General features: G+C 34.3%; 1 protein-coding gene across 2 annotated transcripts in view; it reads right to left on the reverse strand.

The window, feature by feature from the left end:
• Nucleotides 1-2,683: 2,683 nt before the first annotated feature.
• COL5A2 (collagen type V alpha 2 chain) overlaps nucleotides 2,684-16,682 on the reverse strand; it is a 189,952-nt gene continuing 175,953 nt past the window's right edge. For both annotated transcript variants that reach the window (XM_033400263.2, XM_004276926.3), the window contains exons 46-54: nucleotides 15,795-15,902; nucleotides 15,166-15,219; nucleotides 12,962-13,069; nucleotides 12,517-12,570; nucleotides 11,370-11,477; nucleotides 9,174-9,465; nucleotides 7,344-7,531; nucleotides 5,060-5,299; nucleotides 2,684-4,376 (exon numbers count right to left, since the gene is read on the reverse strand). In XM_033400263.2, the coding sequence (XP_033256154.1) occupies nucleotides 4,230-4,376; nucleotides 5,060-5,299; nucleotides 7,344-7,531; nucleotides 9,174-9,465; nucleotides 11,370-11,477; nucleotides 12,517-12,570; nucleotides 12,962-13,069; nucleotides 15,166-15,219; nucleotides 15,795-15,902 (1,299 nt within the window). In that variant the 3' untranslated portion in view covers nucleotides 2,684-4,229. The remainder of the gene's footprint in view (nucleotides 4,377-5,059; nucleotides 5,300-7,343; nucleotides 7,532-9,173; nucleotides 9,466-11,369; nucleotides 11,478-12,516; nucleotides 12,571-12,961; nucleotides 13,070-15,165; nucleotides 15,220-15,794; nucleotides 15,903-16,682) is intronic.

A 16,682-nucleotide genomic window follows, 5' to 3' on the forward strand; every position in this document is an offset into this window, starting at 1 on the left:
TCTAGTAATACAAATAGAAACAGTAATCACAATACAATAGTAATAATGACATGTGCTTCATGCTAGTACGTAAATCAACTATGAATATTCTCTAAATATACTTTTCCAGTTACACAGTAGATATTTTCTCATCATTCATTCAATGAATGTATTTTGAACAAACACAAATATCAAGCAGTATGTTGGATCCTTGTAAAGAGCCCCTGCCTTTATAAAAAATACAATTAATAGAGAAGATTAAGACTAATCAAATAATCATACAATTATAGAAAGCATCATAATTTGTGCTATAAGGAAAAAATACAAGGTGCCAAGAAAATTTATAACGGGGGACGTTATCTAACCTGGGAGGTAGTGAAGGGTGAGGACTCTAGGAGGATTTCATGAGGATACAGCATTGAACAGAGCTCTAAAAGATGAGTACTAGTAAACTGGGCAAAATAAATGCAAATGCAGATGGCCTTTGACAGGATGGGGAATCTGGTTTAAGAAATGGACAGAAATTCATTGTGTGTGAAGCAGAGAATAAAGCGGATGGTGGCAAAATGAAGCTTGAGAATTAGGCAGGAAGTCAGGTCATGCCAGAGCCTCATAAAGTTTAAGTATTTTGTCTTTATCCTAGAAGCTACCAGTGAAGCTTTTTAAGGATGTGTGTGTGTGTGTGTGTGTGTGTGTGTGCGCGCGCGCACGTGCGCGTGCATCTCTGTGTGTTGTGTTGGATGGTGGCGGAGAGTGAGGTGACATATTCAGGTTTATATTTCAGATTGATCGCTCTGGTTCTCCTGGGAGTAATGGATCAGAAGAGGGTAAGAATGGATGCCTAAAAACCTTTTAGAAGGCTATTGAAGGAGCCCAGGTGAGAAATAATGATAATGTGAGCTAGGATAGTGGCAGTGGAGGTAGAGCGAAGGGTATGGCCATAAGGAACATTTAGGAAGCAAAATTGAAAATACTTAGCAATGCCAGGGTTCTGGCATTGTAAGGGAGAGAGAGGTGACAAGAATGACTACCAGGTTTCTGGCCTGCCTAAATGGATGAATGATGAGGCTCTTGCCTGAGATAGGGAACACAGAACATAAATCAGCTTTGAGATATAAGTATCGTAATTTTTTGAAACATAATGAGCTACTAGTACTTCTGAAATCCAAATGAAGATGGTGAGTTAAACATTTATGCATGCATTTCTTGAGCTCCCAGGAAAGATTTAGGTTATGTATATACATTGGAGCTATTGACATTAGCTAGAAATGACATGGATAAAGCCGGTGATGAAAGAAAGAGTATTGAGTGTGAAGGTAAAGAGAAAAAGACTGGTCCCTGGGGAATGCTGACATTTACATATTCAGTAAAATGATCATTGATAAAGGAGACTGAGAAGAAAAGCTGCTCTTGGGTAAGCCAGCCAGTCTGATAAAAAAAAAAAATCATCCTACTGGCATGCCCCACGCTCCATAGGCTTTTGGTTGTCTTTGCAGCATCATTGCCTTGGTTTGCCACTGTTGGACCTCAGCCCCCAAATCAGCTTTTAAGTGATTATTCTTAGTCTCTCCTAAAATTTTCATAATTTCAAAGAAAAGTGTTATCTTGAGGTGTTCTTCTTTCATGGTGGGATAGGAACTCTAAGTGAGGTGGTTCCAATGATTTTTTTTTTTTTCCAGATTTTTCTTGCACTTGCTTTCTGCCATATAACAACATTGATGTGAGTAGAAATGTTCTCTACAATTTCTTTGAATCTTTTTTTAATTTAAAATAAGTTACATTGAAACTGGCTCATTTGCCAAATTTTGTGTTAGGAGTCTGGGACTTTTTCAGCATTGTCTGTGTTTTCTTTGCTATTTTTCTTCCTTTCTGTTCATTTGGGGAACTTTCATTTGTATTTTTAATAAAGTAATAATAAATTAATTTCACCATCCTCCCCAGCTGCAGATTATTTCACTTTTGATTATGCAGAGTTTGGGGTGTGAGTTGGACATGACGGAAAGAAGTACACTCGTCTAATGAAACCTATAGATATGGAACAAAGGCAAGAAATTTGAGGGATTCTGGAATGGTCTGGGACAGCCTTTTATTTGTAACATTCCTGAGGTTCAAATAAGAAGTGGTATTTCTATAGTTGAAAATTATCAGTGCTTTTGACTTAAGAGAATCACCACGCATTTCTGGCTCATCTAGCTGAACTTGTACAACTTGTATAGGTTGGACTTGGAGGAAGTGTTACTACAAACAAAACTCACAAATCTTTAGGTATATACATATTCAAATATTCAAAATCAAGACGTGGAGCTCAAATAATAACCAATTTGGGAGAAAATATTGTGAAATAAATATTGAAGGTAAAACTCTGCAAACATTTAGGCTAAATTCATATGTGATACACTGGGACATACGTTTTATTATCACAGTTTATTCAACCATGAAAAATAAGTTGCTTTTCTCTTGTTATCAATAGTCAGTACCCTGAGATTTTTAAGGGCATAGAGAGTGATAATTAGTGTCGTGTTGCCTTTGTGAGTGATGCTGCAAATTGATTTTCTTTATAAGCCAGTATCTACATGATGAAAGGTATTTGTTGTTTTATCTTTTAAACAAATGGCAAACAAAGAATACCACACCACCTAACTTTTCACTACTGAAAATGAAATGGATCTAATATGTTCAAAGGAATTCCACGAAACGAAAACCATTGACATGACAAAAGCGTGCATTTAATTCAATGCTTTGCAGAGATACATCACTAAAGTTGTGTGCATGGCTTGTCCTTTGGGATGGTCCCAGATGTTTATTTTTAAAGAAAAAATAAAAATGGAGCCAACAAATGCAATTAAGGAAGAAAAATCCTTGAGACATAAGGGGACCTACATGTTCTAGTCTAAGAAACATGCAAGTATTACAAAACATTCCAGATACAGTATGACAGATGAACAGTGAACAGGCACTGGAACAATGCTCCTTCTTTCAGAAACGGGAAGTGTAACAGTTATGTTTTCACAAATGGTATTGATGAAACCATCTTTATTTTTAAAGAATTTTATAGAAGGAATTTTAGCACCATCATTAAAGGAAAAATAATAATACACTTTAGCCCTGCCTATCTCCAGTCTTGGAATAATCACAGAAGCATAGCACCTTTTAGTATCTAAAATATAAACAAGACTAGTAAGTCCATCCCAGCTTGTAGAGATGAGGTAGCTCATGCTAAGAAATGTTGGGTCATTTTTCCTATGAGAGTTCAAGGGCCAAATGTTCTAATTCCAATCATCAGATTTGATTAGAATCAGCTCCACAACTCTGAGTTTCTAAATCTTTTTCTTCGTTATAGGCCTCAGGAAGATGAGATTGTACATGTGGAAGACTCTCAACTTTGGGTCCTGAACATTTTTTTTTAAAGTTATGTGGAAATTATTTAGCATTCTATGTTTTCTTAAACAAGGAAGTTCAAATGTATTCAACGGTATACTCATTTAACTTCTACCTATATTGATAGATCGAGTCAAGAGGGAAAGGTAGCTTTAAAATTGAATGAGGAAGAAGTCTAGATTCACCACACTTTACAAAAATTTAGGATTACTTTTTTTTCAGAAATTCCATTGAATATATACTATTTTAACATTCCATTTAAGACAGTGAGAAACTGATATGTTTTTCATGGTTCCCTTTAAAGAGTCTCCATGTTAGTTATACAATATCAAGACATGCATGTGGGTTTCAATCACAAGGATAAACATTTTTGCTTTCATTTTTAATTGATAATCTGGAAATGAGAGGTCACAAAAGGGCACTACTTTCTATTTTTCCAACTGCAGCCACGTGAAATAAACATGTGTTGTGGTTTTACATACCCCACTCTTTAAGCTATCTGCCAGGAAGAAAGATTTTCTTATAAATACTAAGCAATTTTGTCATTACATTGAAATAAATTGAAGAAAATGGAGATTTATTTATTCAAACAGTTTACTTTTTTTAAAGGTTGTCATAATCATGGATCATCTTAAACCTAAACCGCTTATTGGAAAATATTTTAAATCAATTAAGACTTGAGGATTGTAAGTAAAATAAATATTCTGAAGGATAAGGAGGCCAGGCACTTAAGACCATATATACAATGCTGATGCAGGATCAGCCATTACTTCAAGAGTCTCAGGATCAGCTTCAAACAGTCAAAGTCCTGTGAATGGTGGTGGTCATTGAGGGTCGGGGTGGTGCTCATTGTTGATGTATCTCGGCTTGCTTCACACAAAACAAACTGGCCCAACTTCGATGCCAAATTCTTGGTCTGTACTGCCGACATCCACAGGGGCAAGATCTACAATGGGCAAGCGTGCCACATTCTGTGTTCTATATTCAAAGATGGTCTTGCCCACATTTCCATTTCGTTTCTGGAATTAAATGGTACAACGGGTTAACAGCATATACAAATTACTCCAAAGATTTTGGACAGCAGCTTCCAAACCAGTTTTTATAAGGTAAAAGCAATAATTTTTAGAGCACTATTTAAAAGTAAGAGCGCTGCTAACATGAAGTGAGATACTGGCATAACTGGCAGGCATTTCTCTCATTCTTTAAATTGAGAAAATGACCTTTATTCTTTTGCAGCTTCCCAAATGGTCACTAACAATATAAATTATGAAAGCCTTTTTGATTTTCACAAGTGAAACCATAATTCATCATTAACTATTTTCCTTTTTTATATCTAGATATGCAAGGGGGAAGACATAAATCAGTGAAAAATGTAAGGTAACTCAGATTGATTGCATATTTTAGAATCAGGAAATCATAAGCATGGAATTGAGATTAAATAAACTAAGTAACTTGCAGGAGAACCAAAGTGAGTTTGCAAAAGAGCTGCAAGGATCCAGTCCTTTATTGTTTTGTATTAAAATCTCTACCGGTATTTCACGTACTAACACACATTCAAATTTACCCTAAGGAACAACTATAAACAAACTGCTGTTGTGTTTATATACAGGGTAAAATTGCCCCCACCTCTAGTGCCAGGGCAGTATTTTTAACAAAATGATTTTTTTCTTCAACCAGATCAATATGTATCAAAAGTACTTACAGAGCAAGTATCATGAAGAACTACATATCTGAATCTAACGTTTCCCTCTGCTTTGATTTCTAAGTCATTTGACCCTTTGAGAACCACAGCTTTCTTGAAGTTCTTAGCTTGATCATCCATGTATCCTACACTGTTTTTACAGATGTAAGTAATGTTCTGGGAGGCTTCTTTCGATAAAAGGCGCAAGAAGGTCATTTGTGTAATGGCTGCATTAGGTGACTGGTGGTCTCCATAAACAAACTAGAAAAACAAAAAGAGTCTTTGTTATATGTGTCTACCCCTCTTGAGTTCTTATGGTTGGACTAATAAAATTGGCACAAGACAGATTAACAGGAGAAAAAGAAACAACTTTAAATCAGGACACAGAGGTCTCATAGAAATGGGACCTAAGAAGTGGCCAAAGCAGGCAGCTTTTATACTTTTTAGACAAAAAAACAATAAAACAATAAATTTGAAAGGAATTGACAGGACAAAGAAACCTAGGTTTGGGTATGTAATTGGTAAGGAATTTAAAGTTTGGGCTTGGGTAGTAAATTAATAAGGAAGTAACAAGGTTTGTTTATACAGGCTTCTTGGCTCTAAATTCCCTGTCTCTGATGATAAAAATGTCTTTCTGTCCCCCAGTACAGGGACGGTACCTTTCACAAGGGAGATTTATTTCCTGCTTTCGGGGAGACAAAGAGCAGGGTCAAAGTGTCCCTCTTGCATCAACCGTTACTTAATAACTTTAATTCAAAATAATCAACATGCCACTGAATCATATTTTGGAGCGGCCTGCCCTGGGCCCCAATATATGTAATACTGATTAGTTTTATAGTGGGGTGTGTGTGTGTGTGTGTGTGTGTGTGTGTGTGTGTGTGTGTGTGTGTGTGTGTGTATTGATTTCAGACAAATTAATTTTGAAGAGTATTACTTCTTTTGAAGAGTATTATTCTTTCATATAACAAGATAGTATACCTATATACATAAAAATATCTTAAAATTTCTATGAATATTCACAAATAAGAAGCTTTGTCCTTACTACCCCAAACAAGTGGTGATGAAACCAAAGCTAATTATAACTCACCAGAGAAAGTTTAAGTATTTTTAAATTTGCTTCTCTATTTGTTTAAAAAAAATCTTGAATATTACTTTTTAGAAGAAGTTATATACTTGGGCATAGGTTTGGATATTCAATCATGTAGCAAAAATAACTCACTGTTTTTATTGTTAATTATAATAAGAATTAGGACTTAACTATTGGTATAAAATCTTTTTTAACCCGACTGTTATATACTTGTAGGAAATATGAAGTACGAGTTTTCCATTAGCTAAAACAAATAATCAAAAATAACTTCCTACAGGATATTTCCTACCCATCTTCTATTTTGAGCTTTACTTTCAATGCTCCTATATGAGCTTTTTACATAATATGCTAACTAAATTACATTTCACTTAGGTATATTTAAATTAAAAATTTTTCCTTTTCATTAAATAATGGTTGATTCTAGTATATCCTGCATATACCCATAATGTCCTCCTACTATGTTTATTATGAACAGGAATTCTGAGAAAAGGTCAGGAGCAGAGTTGAGAAGAAAATTTCAGAGTTAGGCTGCCATAAAGAGATCTGGAATAGAATTAGAATCTAAACACTGGACCATGAAAGAAACATAGAGGGGACTAGACTCAGAAAAATATCAATACAATTTACATAATCATAAAAATGCCTTAAGTTTAAATAATACTAAAAGGTTTGCAAAGTGATTCAATCATTAAAAATAATATTATAGTAATTATCTAATATTTATCCATAACTTACCAAATACTAGACACTATATTAAGCATCTTATATACACACAGAAACTATGAGATAAATATTATTGCCCTCACTTTAAAATGGCGAAACTGAAGCTCCAAAAGGTTAAGTGACTTCCTAAGGTCCCAAAGTTAGTAAGACATCCAGGTATGAGTCACCTAGGTCTTCTGACGCTAAATATACTTCCTGTCTTTCAACTATGGCAAGATCCCTTCAAGTCTACACCACAGTCAGTGTCATATGCATTAAAGGAGCTAATATGAAAAAATAATTACTTTTGTACATTCCATCAATGGGAAAATTATCATTCAAAATTTATGTTAATTTAATTCATAGTAATGTTTATGCAATGATACCGCAGTTGTAACTAATGAGAATATATCACTTCAAAATAAACCCAGTCAAAAAATAATAGCACAGTCCTAAATACATACAATAAATAATGACAAGCAATGAATACAATTTTAAGTAAATATATTAAATTACCTGAGATCCTCTATTCATATCAAGACCATACCAAACAGGCTTATTATCAGGAGATTTGCTGGCCCACCAGGTTTTACGTGGTACACTGGATGGGTTTGCTGAAATACATGTTTCTCCTGTTTCCATGTTGCAGTAAACTTTGATTGCATCTTCAACAGATCCTTGGTTAGGATCAATCCAGTATTCACCTATTTTCCAAAATAAAAATATTTGCTAAATGAAAAGAATTTCAAACATGATTATGAATCTCTAAAAGAATTAACAGAGGGTTCGAAAATATGAAGTCATTGATTAAGGACTCTTTGAAGAGAGAATCACAGTTAAAGAAACACTCTGCAGCTAAGGAAGAAGTAACTTCTGCATTTGGGCCCTTTCTACATGCCAGGCACCTTGCCAAAAGGTGCCTAAGGCTCAAAACACAAATGTGAAGAAAATATCATTATACCCATTTTATAAATGAGAAACTAACCCATTTTACAAATGAGAAACTATACCAAAAAGAGAGAATCCACAGTAAGTAAGCAGCTTTGCCAAAACGAACGTGTTCCCACTTAATTTGTAAAGCCAATATTTTAAAACAAATAATGATGGAAATGTAATAAAATAATGTATTCAAAACTATGAATAAAGTAAGTAAATGAGTCAAACTACAATTAGAATGCTATGAATTATCTCACTGGCCTTATTTAGAATTGATCTTCTCATGTAGAAGAGATCCTTGAAGCAGGATATACCAAGATAGTGCTTGGTGCTAGAGATACAGTCAGTAAACACACAAACTAATAAATTTTTGTGCATATATGTCTATGTACACATCTGTGTGTATATTTTGTACATATATAAAATATATGTATATATATTACATGTATATTTATATATGTATATATAAATATATACCATTTATATAATAGTATATGTAATATATGTATAAAATATATAAATATATGTATGTATATATAAAACGTATGTATAAAAAATATAAATATATGTATGTATACATAAAGTATATATATAAACTATGTAGGAAAAACTGCATTTTAAATGAAATGAAGGGGCATTTATTTGATGGTGGGATGGAAGGTATAGAGTTAGTAATCGAATTGCTTATTCTGCAAAGATAACAATTTTAGCTATCCCTGTCAATATCATTTCAAATTTAACTGAAACTTTTAAGCATTTCATAGCTCATTCCTATGGCCTAGGATCTTTCTTTTCCAGGTCTTATTAGATTAATCAAAATGATAGAATTTTGCAAACTTCAGGCATGGTATATACAACTAGAGAAAAAGACTATTTAATTCCAAAATATTTTATAACATAACTATAACATAATCCTGCAGCAGAGATTACTGAAGTGTGATTTGTAGAACAGTAAATGACATGAAAAGAATTCCATATTCAAATAAATTTGGGAAATAAAATTTATACTTTATTCTACTCTTGATGATCCAACTATATGTTAGCATATTAAATCCCTGAGAATTACTGAGGTAACCAAATATATTTAACCTTGCATAAGCAAGTATTTTGGACATTTATATCACCACAAAATTATCAATATTTTAAGACTTCTGGATGGAAATGGAACTACCACCGTGAAACTGGATCATGAATAGGCTACGTCCTCTATTAAAGCGCTTAGCTTCTCACGCCCTAATTTTTCATATCATTGGCCATCCCCACCACTAAACCACAAACTCTGTGACTGTCCACCATTTTCTCTCTTGTGTCTATCACTAAATAGAGAGTAAATAAAATATTTTGGAATGCATTGGAGAATTACACATCAGAAGCAATGAGCTTTGCTCAAATGGGCAGCTGTCTACTCACCGCTCTGCTTTGCAGAATAGCAAAGCTTTAAGTCATCACAAGTTCGGGCTGGGTGCTTTCTAGAGCCATCAGGGCTGCGCATGGTTTCGATCTGACTACTGAGTGACTTCAGGGTAGCATGCACCCCTGGGTCCGTTTTGTTTTTGTCATCAGGAGCTGCCTGATCTTCAGTAAACTCTGGAAGTGGATCTGGCATGCTCTCATCATAGTGCCCCATGATATCCCCAAGAGCAGCTGTAAGGTGGCCAGGGGGACCCGGAGGGCCAGGGGGACCAGGCTCGCCAGGAGGACCCTAATTTAAAAAAATTGGAAATACATTTAACACATTTTTTTGGTTTTTGTTTTTCTGTTGGACGCAAAGGCATTGATGGGACTTGGTGCAGAGAGAGTTACAATGCAACACCCCAATGTGATGGTACTTGGGAGATCTGTGACTCATGCCCTTTTTAAACTAGATGGTTCTGGCCTGTGAACCTGTAACATTCCAAGGGTGAGAAATGATGCATAATTGCTTTTCAGGCAACATATCTGCAAGTTGGCATCTGAGGTAAATAAAGAGCAAAGCACAAAATATTTGCTTTGATGTTTACCCTTGAAGATGCAATACACTTTATGTTAAGAATATATAGATATGCACACTCATTTCCAAACTATTCTGGGCAAGGCACAACTAAGATGTTTTAAAAGGATTTATGGACAGAAGCTGAATGAGGATATGCAGAGGAATTGTGGGTGCTAGTTCTATAAGACTACACATCAACGCCAAGGAAATACACACAAGAAACACCCGTAAGAGAATTTCCCCGTATTCCCAAATAAGGGGGAAAGCACAGGAAGTCTTTTTATGTGCATTAGTTAGTGTGTAGGTCAAAATCCTCTCCATACTAAACAAAACTGGAGGAAGTTCTCTTTGCCCTTTTTATTAGCAAAAAATAAAGAGCTGTCTTACTTTTTTTTGCCGAACAAGAACTACTAGAGCAAAAGGGAGATAAGCACAAAAATTGGCAGAGGCTAGAAAAGTGGATCCTCTCTATTAATTTCCTTCTGCATTTTCTCAAGGAAGAACTCAGCAACTTGAGAGAATTAACCGACAACCTGAAGATATGTGTGGTCCACATCTCTTGTGGGGAGTACAGTCCTGGCAGGCAGAAGGCTGGAGTTCTGTTACTGGCTCCGCCACTTGTTACATGGCTCTGGAAAGTTGCATCAATCTCTAGTGCAAACATTTCCTCACCGTCAGGAGACTTTTAAATCTGTGTGTTTTTTTTTCTTTAAGATCATATCATGATTCCATACATTCCTTTATGCTAATCTCAGGGGAGGAGATCTTTTTTCTATCAAGGACCACTAAAACACAAGATGAAGTCAATCAAGAGCCACATAAGTCAGAGGTATTCCAATTCTGTGGCTGTTTTCCATTTAAAGATAGAGAAATAAACAAATAGAAAATATTCCTCTTGGTGACCACAGGAAATGTAAAGCTATTCTTTCCATGTAATAAGTAATAAATATTTGGCTTAATGGTATTGACAATAAAGGGCAGAGACAGAATAAGAAAAGGAAAATAAAACCAAAGAGGAAGAAACACGAGGGAGGGATGCATAAACTCATATACACACATGCACATATATACATACAAGCATGACAGATAGAGGAGACTTTCTCAAAGTTTGTCTTCTAAGAAGCCAAAGTCTAACTAAAGCAATTTTTATAGCTTTACATAATCCTCAAGTCAATACTACTGAAATATTTTATTAAAAGTTTTCATTGAAATCCTTTCTGAATTTCATTTTCAGTAAATAACTCTTCGATTTCAGAGGCTTCACTTTCCAGCATTTTCATGAATGAATGCATTCATCAAATCTCACATTTAGTCTATTGCCTTTTAAAGCAAAGCAACATTTCCATAACTCTAATTATAATACAGTCATAACTTACTATTTGCTTTCATTGATATCACAAGAAGTCAAGGCCTAAGTAGCTTGGACTCTGATTTTATATACTCTGAATAATCTGCATTAAAATGTTTGAAATAGCTACTTATACAGACAAGCTCTTATGTGACTTTCAGACTTGTTTTCAGGGTTCCCTGAAGTCTTTTGTCCATCATGCTGCACAGACATTCTTTAGACAGAATCCAAGCTATGAGAATCAATAGAATCAATCAATCACTTGCATACAAATCTGTGATTTTACCTCAGGGCCTGCTTCTCCGACACTGCCTCGTACACCAGGAGGCCCGATGGGCCCAAGTGGCCCAGGGTTTCCTTCTTTACCTGAAGGACCAACTGGGCCTGGAGGACCCTGTAAGCAACAAAGACTGCATTTTAGATTCTAGGAAGAAAATCTTTACAATACCTTTCTCTGATCAAAGAACTATTTCTTTATGGAATTATCAGAGTGATTTCTCATATTCGTTTTCCTAATGACTAATAAATGGAGTTCTAGCACTTTCTAATGTTTACTACTTCATCACACATGAATTTTCCACCATCCATGCAAGGTAAAAGACCAGTGTCAATTAAAAACGTTAATGGACTAGTCATCTACTTTTACTGGTAGGCAATGTTTCATCAAGTTTCATGTATTGTACTCCTAACTAGAAATTCAATTAAGTAGGAGTAAGAAAATGACAGAAGGAGTGTCTGATATAAATTAAATTTGTGCGCCTATACCCCAGAATCTCATCACATCCTAGTAATTTTGATACTGTTCTCAATTTTATGTGTGATTTGTTTGCACTGTATTGAGATACAGAAATACACTAAATACACTGTATTTAGATGCAGAAAGTTTTTCTAATGATTTTCCTAAGTAATTATGTGTGTCAATTGTCTTACGGCATTAATGACCTATTAGAGGCAGCATTAATACTAATGTAGAATTTCTATAAGCTTCAAATATTGGTTTCATTTTATGATTTGCTTCCTAGTTAGCCTTATGCCAACCATTTCTGAGGAACTATTACAATTACTTAAGGGAAAAAAATAAATACAGCTTCAAAATCTATCTCCACTTCATGGTAAATCCTATTATATCATTTCAAAGAGTACAATTAAATGGAAATTTCAATAAACACAGAGTAAGAAAATGAACTAACAGATGAGTATATCCACCCTAGGTAAGAGGTTTTAATGTGGGCCCATGAAGTAGTATGTCATATTTCAGGATATTTCTACTTAAAGGTAAATGTGAATGGTTTGTCTCATATGTTTGCTGCCAGCTTCAGAGAACCTAGGCCAACTCCAACTTCAGGACCATGAAAATGATACTGAAGCACTAACAGTATGCCACCAGGAGCATTATTATTTACATCTGCAACGTATTACGTTTTGTTACTTACTCTTGGGCCAAATGGTCCTGGGATTCCAGCACTGCCTTGTTCACCATTGGGACCCTTAGTAGGAAAAAATAATGATGCCAAAATATTTATATCCTACGTTTTACCATTCTTACCTTTTTCAAATGTCCCGTCATTGACTTTAGCAACATAAACTACTTTCATAAAGTCATCAACCTCTATAATGTTTCATGAGTTGACCAATACTAAAGACAACTGTAGGAGTAATGGTGCACATATCCTTTTGCTTTATTTCTTTCCTACAAAATTACAGCAAATATATGAACAATTATATTGGATAGCTAGGTAATTAGTTATTCATCGAGATATTCTTTGAAATGAAAATAAGATACAAAAAAAACCCATCCATTTTATAGACAAACGTTCATGTCAAGATACCTGTGTATTCTCACATGCTGGGCAAATAATACTTAAAGGGATAACTTACAGGAGGCCCAGGAAGACCTTGAAGACCAGTAAAGCCTCTGTGACCCTTCTGACCTCGGTCACCTCGGTCTCCATGATCACCTTTGTCACCTCGAGGTCCTTGGGGTCCCTAGAAATAGGGTCATAGCATAGATATTGCCTGTTGAGACTGCAATTTACTACAATTTTACTTTGTGCAATTGTATTTGCTACAATTTTGGGTACTGTATTTTATATGAACTAATATATTTACTTATCTAAATAGTATTAGACCTAGGAATTTTTGTCTCTTTTTCTCAAGGAATTAAGGCAATCATTAAAATCATAAGATGTATAATAACGCTTTCCTAAAGATTCAGTTTTTTTATGTTTATCCTACATTCAGACTAAAATGAGGTATTTTAAAGTTTGATCTAGCCTATCTGAGACATTTTCCAAAGATTATATTTCACATATTTAGCTGATATCATTATGTAAAAATACTCCCACCATATATAGATTCTTTTAAATTAAAATGTGAGTTCTTATTTACTTATGTTACTTCTAAGAATAAAATGTTTATTACATTTGCATATGCAGACAAACTAACTAGATATGAGCTGGGACTATGTTAAGAAATTGGCCATATTTGAAAGTTGCAGAGGGAATAGATCTTAAAAGTTCTACCACAAGAAAATAAAATTTGCAACTATGTGGGATTATAGATGTTAACTAAACTTACTGTGGTAATCATTTCACAATATACACCTATATCAAATCATTATTACCTTAAACAAGTACAGTGTTATATGTCAATTACAGCTCAATAAAACTGGTGGAAAAATAAGAAATTGGCAAAAACTTGTTTGAACAAATGAAAGAGGAATATCATCATCGAGCCACATCCAGCCAAAGAAAACACAAAGAACTCTATGTTATCCTCATATCTGCAATATCTGTACCCAAATCAATCAACCCTGATCCTGAGAAACTAAAGAAAAAGCAATAGTTGAGAATCTAATTGTGGGACAGAAACTACACCAAGAAGTGAAAATTATCTGATCAATCTTATCAGTCACAGACTTTTTCTTTGTAAAAGTCTCGGGTAGTAAAGGCAGCTCCAAGGGTCTAGTGGTTCACAGTAAACTGACAAGTAACACAGGGTCACCTACTACAGGGAAAGCTTCTGTTGTCTTTAAAGTTTTTCTAAAAGAGAATTGAAATTCTATCAATCTGACTTTGGAGAATGGAAGATACTATCAAATACACTGGCTCTCAGGTTAACTTTTCCCTTATTAGTTTTTTGTTCTTATTTTGTTTGGTTCTTATTTTTTAAATTGGATATCCTAATTGTCAAACAGTACGAGAATCTTCTTTATAATAAAAACAAGACTAGACCTCAGTAACTTTTACATATTGTATAAAACAATGTAAAGTTAAATACTAAAATCAGTTTGAATGTTTTTATAATGTCAGAAAGGTTATTTTAATTTAGAGATGCCCCCAAATTTCATAATTAAAATAAACTAAACCAGAAAGCACCTATTTAAATTATTAGAGTTCATTTAATCATGGAAAACAAATTGTAACTGGTTAGAAAACCATTCACTTGACATGCCATGTAACTATAAAATCTTCTCTAGCCTAGCTCAAATCAAAGCTGAGAATGATGATTTAATAATAGGTCATAATTTTAAGGCTATAATTGTTCTTCATGAATATAGATATTGATATTGAATACAGATATTGATTTATATAATGGGTGTGAAAGAAACATGCCCGTAAGAGATGATTCACTCATGATAAGACATCAATATAATAATCATTAACGTCGAAGCAACTGCAAAGAGCAAAAAAATCAGAACATGGGCAGGGCAGTCTAGTTGAAAATAAAATATATTTGAATAGTACTTTTCAAGTTTACAAAGAGCTTTCAAACCCATTTTCCTATGTAATTTTTAGGAAATCTCAGAGAATGGCACTATTTCTCCTGTTATTTTGGGAGAAAATTGTGACTCTAAAAGTCTTAATTGATTATTGAAATAATTTTTAGTTAAATTCAGAGGAGCTATATTAACATTATAAAAACAAATATAAACTCCTGGGTATCATTTTAAATCAACATTTTGTTCAAAGCTTGAAGAATTTGGTAATTTTCACTTATGAGTCTTAAATTGTACTTCTTCTTTGGGAGTATATTTTATGTAAGAAGACATATATTTTTAAAAAAAACAACAGAGAACTTACAAGTAAGCCACGTTTCCCAGCTCGACCAGGTGGTCCAATAGGACCCCGAGAACCCTAGAAGAAATTTTCACAGATATTAATACAAAAATTTGGATGTATTATATAGACATAGAATTCAAGAATATATGTTTGTAGTTGAATACTTATATATGTGTATGTGTGTATCTAAGTGTATAGTTCTATGGCTAATTAATTAAAACCAGGCTGAAGTCCCTAGGTATAAGAATGTGCTCACTATAACCCCAATGACATTTCTATAGTCAATTTTATCTATGGTCTTCACTGAATGAAGATCACCTTAGTTGTTTACATAAGACATTACTTGCTTAAATTTAACATGACACATCCTTATTATATTTCCCATAAACAACAACATTTTTAGATGATGAAAGTCAAAGCATCAGGGTTTTTGAATACCTATTACCTATAGAATACCTATTACCTATACCTAATACCTATTAGAAATCAAATTTTTAAGACTAAAAAAATTAATTCCTAATTGACTGTTTATCATTCTTTGTTTAGAGTCCTTAATCAAACACACATGTCATTGAATGCAGGCATATATGTAGCTCATAATACAGTATGTTGATGTTTATAACTGTCAGTGTGAAACTGACTCTCCTTACCGGATCTCCTCTTTGTCCTGCATCTCCTGGGGCACCAACGGGACCGGGAGTTCCAGGGGCACCCTGAGAGCCTGGCAGACCTGCAGGCCCAGGGTCTCCACGATCACCCTGACAAGAAAACCATGATATTATCTTTTTAATATTAATTCTAAAACAGCCGTATTCTATATGCTCATGCTATTCATGAGAAGGAAAAATATAACTTTTTAAAACATATTTATTATTTTACTAATATTTTACTTAAATATTTTAACTATATTTGCTTATTAATAAATCAAACTGAAAAGAATGAGATATTTTCCCCCAATTTCATCCCTCCCCTCACTCTCACCCTATTATTCCCATAGTCAAGATTGCTGGACTATAGGAGTGGTCACCTCCAGAATTCAGCATGTTTCTTAGACCAATAAGCCTTCCAACTGGGGTATCCGTGCACTTGGTATAAACAAAAACTTTCCGAAGAGTGTAAAAACAGGGAAAATTCTAAGGAAACCACTTTCCAGATTTTCAACTTCATATGTGTTCTTTCAGAAAACTGACTTGGAGCATCCTTCCCTACTTCCTCTTTAATAATCACCCTTCTCTCATTTTATGAAATAAAGGCAGATATCATACAATCTGCAATCTTATTATGCTGCAGTGCTTCGAAGAATAAACACCACTGGGCATCAAACTAAGGGACTTTTCCAGAATGCACAGTTCACTTAAGAATAAAGCAAAGAGGTATTCGGAAAGAAAGAGACGGCTCCTTATTTTACCCAGAGGACCCCATTATGACAAGGCTCTGAATCTTACTTGTCTCTTTAAGTCAGAGATGAGATTATTGTTACATGAACATGTATTAATATAATTATTTGACTTGAGAAACGGAGTCAGACCTTTTTTCTG

This window comes from Orcinus orca, chromosome 7 (genome assembly GCF_937001465.1).
Source record: "Orcinus orca chromosome 7, mOrcOrc1.1, whole genome shotgun sequence".
NCBI classification, from domain to species: Eukaryota; Metazoa; Chordata; class Mammalia; order Artiodactyla; family Delphinidae; genus Orcinus; species Orcinus orca.